General features: G+C 42.0%; 1 protein-coding gene across 1 annotated transcript in view; it reads left to right on the forward strand.

The window, feature by feature from the left end:
- Positions 1–1,705: 1,705 nt before the first annotated feature.
- Positions 1,706–18,612, forward strand: part of SYNE1 (spectrin repeat containing nuclear envelope protein 1) — a 982,166-nt gene continuing 965,259 nt past the window's right edge. The window contains 1 exon segment of the mRNA XM_030198470.1: positions 1,706–1,745. Within this exon segment, the coding sequence (XP_030054330.1) occupies positions 1,730–1,745 (16 nt within the window). The 5' untranslated portion in view covers positions 1,706–1,729.

An 18,612-nucleotide genomic window follows, 5' to 3' on the forward strand; every position in this document is an offset into this window, starting at 1 on the left:
AAGGAATGGATATCTCAGTTTGATTTAACCATAATTTATTTATTTATTGCATTTGTATCCCACATTTGCCCACCTATTTGGAAGCTCAGTGTGGCTTACAGAGTTTTGTTTTATCTTTATTGAGTTTAAGCCCATGTGCAACACTCTTCAATTTTTTGTGTACATTGGGCAATGTAAGAAACAATAGAGGTTACATCTTTATCAATTGGTATTAATAAGAACATATCATCAATGCACAAAAAAAATTTGTCCCCAATAGAAAGGAAGCCATTACAAAATGAGGTCATATAAATATTAAACAAAGCTGGGGAAAGAGGAGAACCCTGAGGAACTTCACAGGGTGATTTCCACTATGTTGAAATCTTATTGGCCATCATAATTTTATAATGCCTGTGCATCAAAAATTCTTTCATACATTCCAATACATTGCTCACGATCCCTAATGAAACTCAATTTGTACAGTAAGATGTCATGATCCACTGTATCAAAAGCAGCTGTAAGGTCAAATTAAAATAATATTGCAGCTGTACCCTGTGTAAATAACAGCATAGCTTCGGAAGTAATAGCTAACAAAACAGCTTCAGTAGAATAATAAGGCCTAAAGCCAACTGGTTAGACATTACAAATGAATATCGGAGTCTTTTGGGGCATTCACTCATCTTCATCTATTATTGACAATGGAATATTAATGATGGGCACATTATGGCATGATTCATCTGGCGCTGAGTGACAGTGAAGTCAGGTTTCTCTCTTCTCCCTCTGACGCTGTTTTGACCTCAGGCAAGGCACTTCACCCTCCCTTGCCTCAGCTATGACTTAGATCGTGAGCCAGTTTGGGCAAGGAAATCATCTTTTTTACTTGAGTATAATTCACCTTGAGATCAAATTTGGAAAAACACAAGTAGTACATCTTTAATTCAAGCCCAGATCCACAGACACGATGCCTCTTGCTGCCGATGCAGTGGTTAAAAATGAATGAGGAGGAAAATTCCAAACTAACTTTGTTATTTCATTTTGAAATAGAAATGTTGCCATTTGGCAGCAGACGTGAACATTCAGTTCTACTTGCTGGATTCTCAGATGCTCTTACCTTTGATTTAGGGCATTTAAATATTCATGTGGACAAATGTCTCCTGGTTCTACCTGCTTCTGTGGACAGTATTGCTTGTTTGTCATTTACAGCATTGTTGCTCAGTATTTATCATGGACAGCATCTGAAGGCTGCCAGATTGTCAGCTGACGTTAATCATTTGTTTGCAAAGATGTAGCTCAAATGTTGTTTGCTAAGTAGGCTTTTAGCATTAATTGCCTCTCTGGCACAAGTGATAAAGTAAACCTTGTTCCTGTTACTTTTTGTATTACTTTTGTACCACAAGACATGAGGTTAGGTTTTCAGATTTGCTGGCATGATGGTAGATTTTTTCTTAAGCTTTCTGCCTCTTTCCTTTTCAGATGGCTGTGGTTTCTTGAAGGAGGATCTCACTAGTCATACTGGGAATCACACATAGACCGTCTACTCCTTCATTGCCTGCGAGACTGCAGCGACTCGGCCATGGACTACATCGGGTGAGATAAAGCGAAATGTTGGGGGAGTAATTTAAGGACTTCATCCTGCTGTGGACTGTGGCTTGATGTGAAGGTTTTGTCAGGTGGACGTTTTCTATACCAGGCAGAGAGGATGGCTTCATCCAGGCTGGTGGGGAGATCTCCCAGGGATATTGCAAATGTAATGCAAAGGCTGCAAGGTAAGTGACCTAATGATTGTCTTTCATTGTTAGCATATCTCGTTCACGTGATAGGTTTTTATCTCTATGTGTTGACATTTCAGTTTATAAAAAAGGGAAGATATAAACACATATTGGAGTACATTGGATAGAGAGGAAGAAGGAGAACTGAAGACTATGGAAACAAAGGCAGATTATGTACTAACAATGTTTATGGGCTTGTTTGGTAAAGTGTGTCATTGTGTTGCAGTTACCATGCATCTGTGAAACCTGCACATTAACTTTTGGGGGCATGCCTGCTTCTGCCCATGCAATTACTGCTCCAGTCTCAATTCTGTAGATCAGGCGCTGACATTTACACACATGTTTTCCACATAAATGTACAAAATAATGCCATATAAGTGAGTATGTGTACACATATGCGAGTAAAATGGCAATTTAATGCGTAAGTGCTACTTTGGTAATATCTGCTTTAATTACGTAGTGGGTATTTGCAAGGGGAGGAGCATGGTGGGACATAGGCGGAGCTCCCATTTAAAGGGGCAGCTTACAGAATATAGTAAGCTACTTCCATCCTTTCCACATTTAGCTACCCATGCTTACACCAGCTCTATGATTTGCATAAGTGTGGGTGCCTACATGTTGGGTGCCTTGATACTGGTTACTCTTGTATTCTATAATAGAGCCTGGGTTTCCAGGTTCTGTTTATTCTATAGCAATATAGCTTTGGGGCACTTAAATGGAAGCACCCAGTTGTAAAATTACTCCCTAAATGGATGCATGGATGCATTCTCAGGAATACACTAAGGGGCTGGTACAACTATAACCCACCCACACACCCACACTTCCATACCTTTCCTGTCATAAGCCTTCAAATGACCCACCCTCACCTATATGAATTTTTCAAATTACCCCAATCCCCAGACCTCTCCTGACTTACTGGGGTTTTCCTTCCTGTCTGGTGGGGCATAAATGATCTCCAGGTGTTTCTGCCCTATCAGCACCTGTGTTCAAACTGGCACCTCTGACCCTCAGAAGTTGTCTTGTGGTACTACCGCTAGGGGTTAAGTTGCCAAATAAGGGCACACAGCTTTTAATGGTAGTCAGGGTTCTGGGGTGGCAGACAGGACAATTGTCTTGGGCCCCCAGACCATAGAGGGCCCCAAACCTTCCTCAAGTTAAAGGAAGCATAAGCTGAAGGCCAGCTTCTGGGCCCCCTCCCATGTTTCTGCCCTGAGCCTATGAATGTCTAATACCAGCTCCGGTGGTAGTCTCATATCAGCATATGAGGGTTGGCAGGGGCCCACCTACTTTGAGTTCAGGCCCACCTGCAGCAACTCAGATCTTCATGTAGGTTGCAAGGATCCACAAGCTCTACTAGCTGAAGACATCCTCTGCTGGAAGCCCCGGGGTGCCTAAACATTGGTAAAGACAGTGGTGCTCATCCAGCCACTGACCCTGGCAACCTCCATGCATTTTGAGTTCCTGCACATGAATTTTGAGCATGTGCAGGGGGTGCCAGTTTCAGTGGCTGGAAGCATACTGCTGATTTCACCAGTGTCCAGACTTCCTTGGGGGGTGGAGTTCTAATGGAGGTGATCTTCAGTTAGTGAGGCTTCAGGATTTCCACCAGCCAAGGTACTAAGTTTTTAACTGCTAGGGTTTAGAGATGTCATTTTGAATCCAGTCACCAATGAGGCAGGAGCATATGGGTATCATTTCTGCTGCCCAGTAAGAGCTGGTGGAGGGTTACAGGGGGTGGGTAAATGTAAAAGGTTGATGTTGGGGGGGGTGGGGTCAGAAAGAGTGAGGGTTTGAAGTTTTATGTCAGGGATGGCTGGGGTGAAAATGGATTTCAAAGTTTGCTATCAGGGATCAGGGGGTGGGTTCAAAAGATTGATGCTAGAGGGGGGATTCCGGGGGGGGGGGGGTGATTTGTACCTGCACCAGCTATAGTGGTTTCCTTGATAGCACAGATGCCTCCTCTTCAGGAGGTGGTAAGTGTATCGGCGCTATCTGCAGTTTTGACAGTGCACAATAACTTCCTGTGTGCTAAATGCAGGATGCTCTCCTCACCCATTCTCTGCACCCATACCATATGCCAATCTTCACCCATTTCCTGCACATGTTAAGTGTCACGGTTGTTTGATTGCTGTTACTGTGGTTGAATGCTATTCCTGCAAGCAATTTAAGCTGTGAAAGCTTGCTGCATGTTTCTAAACAGGTCCTTTAATGTTGAAAATGATGTGATTTAATCTGTACAAACTGGAAGGAAGAAATAACAGAGAACTGAGGAGTTTAAATACCTAGGAGCAGCAATAAATTTACAATGGATCCCCTGCCAGAGGGGTCAGAGCAAGGAACATTGTCAGATGGTTAAACTGGAGGGAAGTAAGTGGTTCCGTTAAAAAGAAAGGTATATAAGAAGATAATAAGTCTGTATTATTGTACAGAATAGAATGTTATATTGTACACAAGAAAGATGAACAAGCAATGGGTGTGAGAGAAGAGAGTGACATTGGATGTTTAAGGTGGCACAGAGGGATGAGGTCAGAAATGGAGATGTTAGGAGAAGGCAAAGTGGTAGAGACTGTGGAGGAAAAAAAAAGAAAAAGCATTGGTTTTGTTTTGGTATGTGAAAGAAGAGATTAAACTTACTTTGTTAGAAACATACTTGAAATGGTGGTGGAGAAAAAAGGGCCAGAGGAAGGCCTAATAAGATGCAGATCAATTGTGTTCCACACACAGAGAGACAAAGCGGGGTTCACACTCTCCACAGCAATCGAACACAACAGAAATAGGGTGGAGAGGGCCCAATGTCAAGAGATCAGTCACCACACACAAGGGTAAGATGCTCCAAAAAACCTTTAATCAGGACCCAACACGGTCTGTGTTTCGGCTATATTAGCCTTCCTCAGGGGTCAATCAATTAGGATTCAGCAATACATCAACTGAAGGAGCACTTAATAATTAGTAATGATCACAAAAACCTTGACTAGCACTCCATATAACACACACTGCAGTGGACTTCGTAAAATGTTCCCAGGTACACATCTGACCATTGCTCTTTTACCTTGTCTGCTGAGCCCCCCCAACCCCCCCAAACCCCAGTACCCCCAACTGTACACCAATACCATAGCCCTTACGGGTGAAGGGAGCACCTATATGTGGGTACAGAGGGTTTCTGGTAAGTTTTGGAGGGCTCACAGTTTCCTCCACAAGTGTAACAGGTAGGAGGAGGTAGGAGCCTGGGTCCACCTGTCTGCAGTGCACTGCACCCACTACTAGACTACTCCAGGGACCTGCATGCTATTCTGATGGACCTGAGAATAACATCTGAGGGTGGCTCAGATACTGGCAAGTCATGTTTTTCATCACATTTTGGGGGGGTGAGGAGGAGGTTAGTGACCACTGGGGGAATAAGGGGAGGTCATTCCTGATTCCCTCGAGTGGTCATCTGGTTATTTAGGGCAACTTTTTGTGCCTTATTCTTTAAACAGGTCTAGCTCAAAACGTCTAAGATTTAGTCCTGGGCGTTTTTGTTTTGTTCCATTATGGCTGAAAAAAAGTCTAATTCATAGGAACGCCCAAGTTTCACCCTGAACACGCCTCTGGCATTTCCCCTTGAGATTTGGATGTACTTCTGATGGACTTCAAAGAAAAACGTTTAAAAATAGGTTTTGAAAATACTGTTTTGGACGTGTTTGTGAGAAAAACGTCCAAATGCAGGCTTATGCCACATTTTGGACGTTTTTCTCTTTTGAATATGAGCCCAATAGTAACATAGTAAGTGATGACAGATAAAGACCTGAATGGTCCATCCAGTCTGCCCAACAGTAACATTCATTACCAATTCAAGATTTAAATCAACAATGAATATGATATTATATACTTGATCATAGTCTTTCTTTAGAGTTTCTTGAACATAGACCATAGAAGTCCACCTGGCTCTGTTTTCCATTCCTTTCCTAATAATACCTGACATTCTTTTTGTTTTCCTAGCCGCCACCGCACCACTGAGCAGAGGGTTTCAACATATAATCAACGATGACACCTAGCTCCCTTTCCTGGTTGGTGATTCCTAATGTGGAGACTTGCATTACATAGCTGTAGTTCAGGTTCCTCTTTCCCATATGCATCATTTCTCGCTCACATTAAACGTCATCTGCCATTTGAACGCCAGTCTCCCAGTCTTTGAATAACTTTGTGTTATCAGCAAATTTAATTATCTCACTAGTTACCCCCATCTCTAGATCATTTATAAATATGTTAAAAAGCAGCGGTCCCAGCCCAGACCCCTGGGGAACCCCACTATCTACCCTTCTCCATTGAGAATAATGACCATTGAACCCTACTCACTGTTTTCTATCTTTTAACCAGTTTTCCAGAATAGAACACTGCCTCCTATCCCATGACTCTCCAATTTCCTCTGGAGTCTTTCATGAGGTACTTTGTCAAATGCCTTTTGAAAATCTAGATACACAATATCAACCGGCTCACCTTTATCCACATGTTTGTTCACCCCTTCAAAGAAATGTAAGATTTCCCTTCACTAAATCCATGTTGGCTTTGTCTCATTAATCCATGCTGTTGAATATGCTCTATAATTTTGTTCTTTATAATAGTCTCTACCATTTTGCCCGGCACCAACGTCAGGCTCACTGGTCTATAATTTCCTGGATCACCTTTGGAACCTTTTTTTAAAAAATTGGCGTTAGATTGGCCACCCTCCAATCTTCTGGTGCCATGCTTGATTTTAAAGATAAATTACATATTAATAACAATAGTTCATCAAGTTAATTTTTCAATTCTGTCAGTACTCTGTGATGAATACCATCTGGTCTAGGTGATTTGCTACTCATCTATTTGTCAAATTGAGCCATTACATCTTCCAGCTTTATAGAGATTTCACTCAGTTTCTTCTGGTATTCTCAGTCTTTTTACATTTAACAAATAAAATTATTCAGAAGAAAAAGAGTTTGAACCCTCTTTCCTAGTAAGCCTAGGGCTCAAGCACTGGCAGACCCTAAACCATCTACTCTTTGTACACTCTTGCTCCTCCACTGAGCAGTACCACCAGGGCTTTTCTGGGTTATTCCCCCTGATTCTGTCATCCCTCCCTCCTCTTGGCATAAGTGAGTCCCAGGGCCCTCTGCTGGGGGAACCCTTCATTTCACTGAATTTTTGTTTGCTGACCTTTTCCCCTTCAAATATGAGGGAAATGGGGTGGACCTAGAAAGGTTTCTCTTTTTGCTCCAGTTTCCCTCTTACAGGACATACCCCTAAAAAGTCTGACATTAATTTCAATTCATTGTAGTTATATTCCGTTACATTCTGCAAAGTGCTCTGGGCTGAGAACCTGGGGAATCCTTGTGACTCTGGGCAAGTCACTTAACCCTCCATTGCTCCACTAGGGGCAGAGGAAATATCTGTATTTAATTTATTTATTTACATGGATTTGGTATACCTTACATTGCCAGGTTCATGACTTCTAGGTTTACAATAAAAATTACAAAAAAACGTTAAGAGAAAGAAAAGGATTGAGTGCAAAGGTTAGTGAAAGAGATGAGTGAGTGTGCTGATAGGATTCTTGAAATACAAGTGGTTTGAGCTGAGATTTGAAGAGTGAGTATGAGAATTCATGTCTGAGGGCTGGGGGTAGAGCATTCCAGAGTATTGGTCCCATGTAACTCAAGGCAGTTTCTCTTAGGATTTGCAACCGTAGAGAAGAGAGGGGGGAAGACACAGTACCCTGAGATAATCATAATTGATGGGAGGGGTGTAAGGAATATGTAGGTCTATTAATATATGAAAGAGAAAAAGGGAGATGACCCTTAAATGTTAACGATAACATTTTTTTTATTTTAATCTGGGCAGATAGGGGTAGCCAAAGAAGGGGGCAATGTGGGAGGAATTACTGTGAAAAATATCAGCTGTGCAATGCCTAGGGAAGGAATTGGCCTCGAGTAACAGCAATTTTGTAGTCTAATTCAGAGAAAGCATCCAAGCTATGGAATAGACTTGAATTATCCTCAGGAAAAAATGCATCACCCGAAAGCTTTGATATCAGAAAAAACAAATGACAGAGACAGTTCCTACAACATCATAAGTGAGAAGAATAATGTTCCTTTTTTAAGGTACAAATTGCAAATTTATAGGAAGCATGGTACTTTTGTACAAAGTGGAGTGTTTATGTCATGATGTTTCAGCAATGTGCAATTTTTTTTTATGGAGCTTGTAATGGTCCTAAGGATGGTCACTGTATCAAGGTTATGGATTATATTTATGTGGACCTGGTTCCTCCACAGGTCTAGGAAACAGTCTAACAGAATCATAATCATTATGACAGTATGAACATGTTAAGTGTCCTGTGACCTCCTTTTGGCAATGACAGATGTAGTTAGATTTCTTGACTCTTGTCGTCATGCCTATTTATTAAAGCAGATCCCCATTTGAATATAAATTTTTGGGATCCTTGGTACAAAGAGCTGCTGGTTAGGTATGGCAGTAAATGGTTACATTCATTCCTGAACCGTAGGCTCAGAAATATGTTACAATAGGGGGTCTTTTACTAATGCTTAGCACGATTTATCTGGACCAGGGCCCATTTTATTCATATGGGCCCTGCTGCAGAAAACTCAAGCTAAGCTTTAGTAAAAGACCCCATAGTGTCCTTTGGTGCATCAGGCCAATTACCAAATTCACATTCAGCTTTCCAGAAACCTTACTGCAATCTATAGCGAGTACTGAGGGCCTTCTGCCAAAGGAGCTCTTTACAAGCTGTATTAAAAGTAATGTGCATTAATTGCATTTAACATGCAAATACCAGGCCCAATGCTTGTTAAACAATAATGAACTGTGTTGCACACAAGTGCATGCAAAGCAACTAATTATTATGTAAATCAAATAGTACAGCTTATGGTAAACTTCACAAGCTGCCTTATTCCAGTAAATTTAATAGCACCTCAAGAGATGACAACTTTTTTTCTGAGGAGCATCAGTACACTAACGTGAACTAGTGCTTCTGGGAAAGACTTAAAGGGACTGGCATGATCCAAGCAAACCCAAGTGTAACAGAGTGGATTATTAGCCTGGGTCCCTTTCTCCACAATGCACTGCATTGACCACTAGGCTACTCCAGGGACCTGCTTGCTGCTCTAATAGGACTGGCTATAACATCAAAGGCTGTCATAGAGGCTAGTATGTACTGTTTATTTTATATATTTGGGGGGGTGGAAGAGAGTCAGTGAACACTGGGGGAGTAAGAGGGTGTCATTCCTTCACTCCATTACATCATTACTCCAGTGGTCCATCCGGTCATTTAGGACACTTTTTTGTGGTTTAGTCATTATTTAAAGGGGTCTAGATCAAAACATAGTCTTGGGTGTTTTTGTTCCATTATGGGTGAAAAACGTCCAGGTCTTAGGAACACCCAAATTCTCCCTTAACACGCTCCTGACGTGCCCCCTTGAGATCTGGACACGCTACAGACAAACAACATAGAAAAATGTCTGGAAAATGGGTTTTGAAAATACTGATTTAGATGTTTTGGCGAGAAAAACGTTTGCTGCATTTTCCCACTTTTTAAACATTTTTGTCATTCAAAAGTGAGTCCCATTATTTCTTAGAACATAGTTTCTAACTGTAGGGAGATATGACGCATTATTCATTCCAGAATTAAAATGATTAAACACCTCATTGAGGAAGATAAAACAGAAATGGAAAATTCACTTGTGCTAGAGGATAAGAAAGAATGTAGACAACTTTGGAAAATGTATGATAAAATTGTAAATGGCAAGGAGGACTATTTTTTTCTCATTGTTTGGCTATAGCTAGTCCTAGATCAAGGGAGCTGGTTAAAGTGGCCTCTAGTTTGTTGTTTAGACAGCCATGTAAGAAAGCAAAAGCTGTAATACAGCTAGATTATGGTAAATTTACTAAATATTTTTCTGAAAAGATTGTGAAAATCAGGTTAGAATTTAATCATTGGGTTTATGCTTCTTTCATGCTTCTTTTCTTTAATTTCAGTTGGAACTTTTTTGTTATTGTATTTCAAACCACTGAGTTTGGAATTAGTGACTCAGACTGCAGGGAAGGCCAGACCAACAAAAAAAAATAATGATCATTTTATGCCACTTTTGAAAGATCTACATTGGTTGTAAATTTCTGCTAGGATACCATTCTTGTGCCTGATTTTTAAGGCAAATTGTTTGAGATTACCAACGTGTTTGGCTAAAAAATTATTCAGACAAGTTCATTGTCGCTCTTTGCGTTCTTCGCAACATTGTTCTTTACAACTTCCATCTCTTCAGGTGATGAAACTAACTTCTACATGCAACAGAACGTTTGCTGTTCACCATATTTATGGAACTCTTTACCTTCTAATGTTCACGATTTACTTAGCTAACTTGGATTTTGTAAGGCTTTGAAGACATAGATCTTTGAATATGCTTTCGTTGGATTATAGGTTGGATATTTGAGAATTTTTTTCTTGGATTACAGGGCTAGCAAATTATTATATGATTATATTAATTTGTGTCTTAAGTTGTAATTATTATTTTTTATTATTGTTAAGGTTTGTAAATTGCAGTGTACTTTTTAGGTTGTAAATTGTTTTTATATTCAGTTATGATATGATCATTGTTTAGCTTAGTAAACTGCTTTAAAACTTTGTTGTACTAAGCGATATATTAAGTAATTAAATCAAATCAATCATCCGTAAATTAGGCCCATGTCCATCCTTGCTGGTTATAGCCATGGATTTGGAGTTTATGACTGTCATTCAGTCTTTATCCCTGGGTTCTGATGATCACCTAGGCAGCAGCCTGGTGCATGCATTGAGTGGGGAGAAGCGGTTACACAAACAAACGTATTGGTTAGTTGGACCAAGTCCAGGACTGGAATAATCCAGGAGGCCAAATAAGTAATTCAGACTTTTAGCAACTACTGTATACTCAATAACTCAGTTGACTCCAAATTTGTTGTTCTGAGCCAAAAATTTATTAAGGCATTCAAATTTACTTGCAAAACATGGAGCAATGTATCAATATAACAAAGACAACAACAAAGTAGCGATGAATTCCAAAGTCTTTTAAATGCTTCATTAATGGTTATTGGTAGTACTTTACTCTCATTGTCTCCTATGACCCACCACAGAGAATGGCAGGAGTTAAACACATCCTCCTTGTCCCTGTTTCTACTGAGGGTTGAAGATAGAATTATCAATTCACATTGACATTTTAATCAGTTCACTAAAGAGTTTGTTATCACCTACAGTTGGATGGCAAATGTAATGAGCCTCAGGGAGAATGAGCTCAGATGGTGACTCTTTAATTGGGGTCCTTCTAGCTGTACTGGGACCTTCAGAAATCCTGTAGCGGTGATAATTATTGCAATCCTTCAGCCTTGAGATGTTCCAGAACCACAGGGTTTGTAGCCAGGGCACCTTGCTAGAATTCACGATAGCCTACATAAGTACATAAGTATTGCCACACTGGGACAGACCAAAGGTCCATCAAGCCCAGTATCCTGTTTCCAACAGTGGCCAATCCAGGTCACAAATACCTGACAAGAACCCAGAAAAGCTCAATACATTTTATGATGCTTATCCCAGAAATAAGCAGTGGATTTTCCCAAGTCAATTTAATAATGACCTATGAACTTTTCCTTTAGGAAGCCGTCCAGACCCTTTTTAAACCCTGCTAAGCTAACCGCCTTTACCACATTCTATGGCAACAAATTCCAGAGTTTAATTAGTTTCTTCCCCTCTGTGTGTGGAAAGAAGGGATGCAGAGGGGCCTCCACCCTCATATATCCAGTACAGGTCATAAAACTTTCTTCCTGGGACCTATATTAATAAGGCTGGCTTGAAGGCTCTCCCCTAATGGAAAGGTCAGAAGCCGGGGAGGTTCTGGAACCTAAGATGTGACTTCTAGGTAGAAATATAGAAACATATCGGCAGATAAGGGCTGAATGGCCCATCCAGTCTGCCCATCCTCAGTAACCTCTAACTCCTCCTTTTCCTAAGAGGTCCCACGTGTCTGCCCCATGCTTTCTTGAATTGTGACACAGTTCTTATCTCCACCGGGAGGCCATTCTACGCATTGACCACCCTTTCCATGAAAGAGCATTTTATCACATTCCTCCTAAGCCTATTTCCTCTTAACTTCATCCTATGCCTTCTCATTCCAGAGGTTTCCTTTATTTGAAAAGGGCTCACCTCCTGTACATTAACACCACTGAAGTATTTAAATGTCTCTATCATATCCCCTCTCTCCCACCTCTCTTCCAGCGTATACATGTTGAGGTTCATGAGCCTATCCTTATATGTTTTATTTCATAAAAGGGAAGAACACAACCACCAATAAGTGAAAACTACTTTCTAAAACATAGATGTGGTTGCAAAACTATGTTTTATGACAGAGATTGCTGACTAATTTTGTAGCCACCCTCTGGACTCCATCCTGTTTATATCTTTCCATAGGTGTGGTCTCCAGAATTGCACACAATATTCTAAATGGGGCTTCACCAGAGACTTGTCAAGGGCACTATCACCTTTTTTTTTCCTGCTGGTCATCCCTCTCCTTATGCACCCAAGCATTCTTCTGGCTTTGAGCATTACCTTTTCTACCTGTTTGGCCACCTTAAGTTCAGCAGACACAATCACCCCATAGTTCTGCTCTTCTTTCGTACCCAGAAGCACTTCACCCCCTATACTGTACTGTTCCCTTGTTTTTTTGTGACCCAAGTGCATGACCCTGCATTTTTTAGCATTAAATCTCAGTTACCAATTTTTGGACCATTCTTCACTGCTAGATCCTTCCTCATGCTATCCACACCTTCCAGGCTGTACACTCTATTACAGAGTTTGGTATCATCCACAAACCTTACCAGACAAACCTTACCAGACAGTCCTTTCATAATATCACTTACAAAGATATTAAAAAGAGCCATCCTAAAGACCAACCCCTGCGGTACACCACTGATAACATCCTTTTCCTCAGAGCAAATTCCATTTACCGGTACCCTTTGTCTCCTTCCACCTAACCAGTTTTTAACCCAGTCAGTCACTTTAGGTCCCATACTGAGGGCATTCAGGTGGCATCTTTTATAGTCAGAAGAGGTTTCTGCTGCCACTAGAGTTTTCCACTGATTATATTTGACACTTCTTTTGTTCTACTAGTTTCCTGAAACTTCTAGCCCTCTCTGGAAGAGTCAGAAAGTTCACTTATCAGGCACCAGTCTGCTTGCCTACAAATGAAGTCTGTCAGAAGGTTTTACTCCATTGGTGATTTGAAGTAGGGACACTGTGAATCCGATCAAGCATTACTAAAGCCAGATTCTCATGGGTCTTACAAGTCCATTAATACTTCATCTTTCTCAGAATGCAGCCTCTGGTTTTGAAGGCAGCAGCTATTTATCTACTTCTTTAAAATATCTTTAGATGTAGACGCTCTTTCCAACTATCAACCTGTTTCAAACATTGAGAGAGCAGTGCATTACAGCTGAATCAGAAAACCATCAGATTCTGGATGCTGCCCAGTTTGCCTTTTTCTTATTCCTTAGTACTGAGACCAGTTTACTGACACTGTTAGTTCTCATAGGTAACTGGATAAAGGTAATGATGTTATTGTTTTCCTTTTGAATCTAAAGCTGCTTGGATAGAATCATTATATTGTGCATATAAATAGCACTTGGTTAAGTTAAACCAGCCAAAGATTGGACTGCTATTTATGCACTTAACTGGTTAAGTGCTAACTTTGCCCTGACTCCGCCCCTGGACTGCTCACACAATAGCTGGTTTCAGCATTAGCAGTTAGAGGGGATATTCAATGGCACTATTTATTTATTCACTAGCCGTTAAACCCATTAAAACAGGCAAGATTTCCAGCAACCCTCCTCGCCGCCACTCCCTCCCCCCTCCGTGCTGGGCCCCTGCATTGACCTGACAGCGCCTCTCACCTCCGTGTGAAAGCGCTGCAGGCAGCAGCAGATCGCTCTGCTGCTGCCTGCAGTGCTTCCACACGGAGGTGAGAGGTGCTGTCAGGTCAGTGCAGGGGGCCCGATATGGAGGGGGGCGGGAGTGGTGGTGGGGATGGGGGGAGAGGGTGGAGGTTGGTGCGCGCGATGTTCGTTTCCAGGCTCCAGCGGCAGCGTCCGACAGTACGACTCCGTTTCCCTCTCTGTTCCGCCCTCTGACATCATCACATCTTGACGCGAGGGCGGGACAGAGAGGGAAATCTCTACTGCGCATTTGCAGGTGAGTCGGTCACTTGCCATTTATATGTTTGATATCACAGTTTATATATTGCTCTATCACAAATTCTAGGTGGTTCACAAAATAGTGCATCCATAATTATCTAGATATAAAATACATTACATAAAATCCTTCAAATCCCAGAAATCCAGTGATGGCTGGACCCAGTAACCTCAATCAATCCCCCTTCAAATCAAAAACGTTGCTGAATAGAAAAGCCTTTAGATTCTTTCGGAATTGCAAATAATTTCTTAAATCAGGGTTCTTCCCTGGAAGCTGATTCCGCATTCTGATTCCACTATCCAGTTAAGTGCCACTGAATTTTCCCTCGGAGCCCACTCAGTGGCAGTTAACCAGGCAAGAGGCTCTCTTACCTGATTAACCAGCTTATAATCGAAAGTAATTGCCGGCTATTTCCCGACACAAATCGGGATATGGCCGGCGATTTCGCAAAAGCGGCGAAAAGCGTATAATCGAAAGCTACATTTGTGATAGCTTCGCCGCTTTCCCTTCGCCTCACCGGCGAAAGTTCAAAGGGGCGTGTTGGCGGCGAAGGCGGGACATGGGCAGGCTTGGGCGTGACTACCAGATGGCCGGCTTTCGCGGATAATGGAAAAATAAAACCCGGCAATAAGCAGTATTTCGCCGGGTTTACTTGGTCCTTTTATTTTCACGACCAAGCCTCAAAAAGGTGCCCCAGCTGACCAGATGACCACCGGAGGGAATGGGGGTTGACCTCCCCTTACTCCCACAGTGGTCGCCAACCCCCTCCCACACTAAAATTATTAAAATACAAACCTTTTTTGCCAGCTTGTATGCCAGCCTCAAATGTCATACCCAGCACCCTGACAGCAGTATGCAGGTCCCTGGAACAGTTGTTGTTGGTTGCAGTGGACTGCAGAAAGGCAGAGCCAGGCCCATCCCCCCCCCTACCCTGGGTAATGTTGAGCCCTCCAAAATCCCCCAAAACCCACTGTACCCACATGTAGGTGCCCCCCTTCAGCCCTTAGGGCTAGGGTAATGGTGCACACTTGTGGGCAGTGGGTTTTGGGGGGGATTTGGGGGACTCAGCACACAAGGGAAGGGTGCTATGCACCTGGAAGCTAATTTGGTTGTTTATAAAAGATGTTTGAAGTGCCCCCTAGGGTGCCCGGTTGGTGTCCTGGCATGTGAGGGGGACCATTGCACTACAAATGCTGGCTCCTCCCACGGCCAAATGCCTTGGATTTCGCCGGGTTTGAGATCGCCGGCAGTTTTTTCCATTATCGCAGAAAAACAAAAGTGGCGATCTCAAACCCAGTGAAATCCAAGGCATTTCGCCGGGCCACACCGTATTATCGAAAAAAAAAGATGGCCGGCCATCTTTTTTGAAAATACGGTTCCGGCCAGCTGTTGCGCCGCAGCCAAAATAGATCGCCGGCGACCTATTTCGCCGGCGACGTTCGATTATTCCCCTCTAACTGTCTTTGACTATCAACCCCATAGATTGTAGCCTGTTCACAATAATTCTGTCTTAACGAGAGAATGTTCTTTCTGCACAGTGGTCATTTATATTGGCTGCCTGTTGATGATTGTTTTAGCTTTAATATCCTTTTACTCATTTATTTAGGGGTAAATATTCAGCTGGTAACACCATTTCAAACAGACCCAGGAAGATACACATTGACCTGTGTTGGTGGAATTCTTAGGTTTGCACCAACTGGTTCTTAATGCCCCTGACGCAGCCTGTATTGTTGGCAAAACATGGCCGTGTTAGGCATCTGATTGTGAACCCTGGGAGCATCATTAAAACTCATTAAAGACTGTGTTTTCTTCAACAAGGTCTGCTTCTTTTCTTTGAGGCATGCATAGACCAGGTATCTAGATCCTCTATGGGTTGCACAACCCTATGTCCAGACCATGCATGGAAAAGCAAAGACACCTTCCCCTTCATAAAAATATAGAAAAATGATGGCAGTCTGCCCATCCTTATCATTACCCTTCCTTTCTCTTAGAGATCCTGTGTACCTATTCCAAGATTTCTTTAATTCGGACACAGTCTTCATTTCTACAACTTCCACCAGGAGGCCGTTCCACGAATTTACCACCCTTTCCATGAAGAAGTATTTCCTTTGCTTATTCCTGAGTCTGTCCCATTTCACCTTCATCGTATGCCTCCTCATTCCAGAGCTTCCTTTCAATAGAAAAAGATTTGCCTCCTGTGCATTTTTGCCATTAAGGTATTTAAATGTCTCTATCATATCTCCCTTTTTCCCGCCTTTCTTCCAAAGTATACATATTGAGATTTTTAAGTCTGTCCCTATACACTTTATGATAAAGACCAGTGACTATTTTAGTAGCTACCCTCTGGACCAACTCTATCCTGTTTATATCTTTTTGAGGGTATCATCTCCAGAACTGCACACAGCATTCTAAATGAGGTCTCACCAGAGTTTTATAGAGGCATTATCACATCCTTGTTTTCTGCTAGCCATTCCTTTCCCTGTGCACCCAATCATCCTTCTGACTTTTGCCATCACCTGCCATCACCTTTTCTACCTGTTGGCCACCTTAAATCATCACATACAATCGCATTCAAATCCTGCTCCTCTTTCATGCTCAAAAGTACTTCACCCCCTAAACTGTACCACTCCTTCAGGTTTTTATAGCCTAAATGCATGACCCTGCATTTTTAGCATTAAATCTTATCTGCCAAATGTTCAAAATAGGGTCTTTTATTACCTAAGGAACCCCTAGCTCTTCCCTTGAGCCTAGGGTTACCATATGGCTCCAGAAAAAGGAGGACGGATTGAGCCAGCCGGGTTTTACTTCCATTGCTTTCCATTGAAAGCAATGGAAGTAAAACCCGGCTGGTTCAATTACTTCCATTGAAAGCAATGGAAGTAAAACCCGGCTGGCTCAATCCGTCCTCCTTTTTCTGGAGCCATATGGTAACCCTACTTGAGCCCTACCTAACAGGAATCTCAGCTAGAAATTCCGAGGAGTGTATTTGCTTATGCTGCTTCCAGGGAAGGTGCACCCCTCAAATAAGACAAACTCTCTTACTAATACAAAGGTAACACTGAGAAACAAAGGCATCAACATAGGGTTTCGATGTGCTGCAGTGTAACTATACCAAAGGACTGCTAAGCCCTTGGAGACTAGTTCCAATTCATTAAGGAGTCAATATTCAACTTGGTTTAATTGGGCCCACTTAAACCACACTGAGTGGGCTGACTGCCAATATTCAATATATTGGCTGCATATAGAATGATTGCACTGTGCTACTTGGACCTCTTCCTTGTTGAAGATATCGCAAGATTGGCCATGTTGGCAGAGGGCCCAGTAAGATGATGGCTACATAAAAGTTGATTCTGTTCAGGTTTTTTTTTTACTGAAGCACAAATTAGATGATATTAAAGTGTTCATACTATATAAAAATTTATTCTGGATCATTGACAATTGTAGGCAACGTTTTGCTGAAGGTCCAGTTAGATAAATCATTAACCCCCCCCCTCCCCTTTTACAATGCTGCGCTAGCAGCTGCCGGTGCTGTAATGTCGATACAGCTCATTCAAAGCGAATGGGCTGTGTCAGCATTACCGAGTGGCAGCCGCTAGCATGGGTTTGTAAAAGGGAGGGGGTAAGATCATCAATCTACTATACTAATTTTTGACTGGGAAGTTAAGAGTTTTTGAAGAATTTAATATAGTGAGCTACTTTGAATGTTAGAATCCTGGGACTATAAGTATGGATTTATGTGCCAGTATTCATTGGCACTTTACCAGGCAGTACTGCAGCAGCACTGTCTGGTTACTGCCAAGGTAGTCCATGGGTAGAGCTTGGGCAGAGGTGACACTTAACTGGTTAACAGCTATATTCAGTCCGCTATATTCAGTAGGTGCATAAAGCTAGTACAGCTGAAAGACTATCCTGACTTTATCTGCAGAGCTAACTGAGCACCAGATTGAATATTGGACATTGCCCAGTTACCTTCTGGGTGACTACACTGACCCTGATATTCAATACTGGTGTCTGGTCACAGCTAGGCATTGAATATCCAGGCTTAATTCAGCCTTCAGCTATCAGTGACTTAAAACTACTGACAACCGTGGGCTGAATATTGAGAGGGGGGGAGCTTTATTCCCTATAGAAGTCCTAGCAAATCAAACCCTAATGGCCTTACTCAAAAAGGACCTTTAAACGTTTTGACAAATAATCTTTATTGAATAAGTTCCTAAATCTCTGAAACTGGAATCCCCACAAACAGGGTTGCTAAGGCAGTATCTCCTAGGGCAACCATTAGCAGATGTGCTCACACAGTTATTCATGTCATGAGACTGTTGATGCCTTATTTGGAAAGGGCTTTATAATCTGTGCCTTTGGGAAAAGATTTTATTGACTAAGGCCTTTCATTTTTAACAAAGTAGAATTGGCGCAGAATTTTTTTCTTCTAAAGAATTAATACATTTCTTGCCTAATTTAGACCTGTTTGGTCCAGTGAGGGAGGCACACTGGATCCTCATGTAGAAAATAGCAGTGGTCCCTGCCATCACCAGGCACCTTTGTCTCTTTTTTTAGTATCATCACAGGTCTGCCAAGGGCAATTGCCCTTCTTGCTTCCTTTGTAAGCAAGGGAGAAAAAATAGTGTG

Source organism: Microcaecilia unicolor, chromosome 3, assembly GCF_901765095.1.
Source record: "Microcaecilia unicolor chromosome 3, aMicUni1.1, whole genome shotgun sequence".
In the NCBI taxonomy this organism is placed as follows: Eukaryota; Metazoa; Chordata; class Amphibia; order Gymnophiona; family Siphonopidae; genus Microcaecilia; species Microcaecilia unicolor.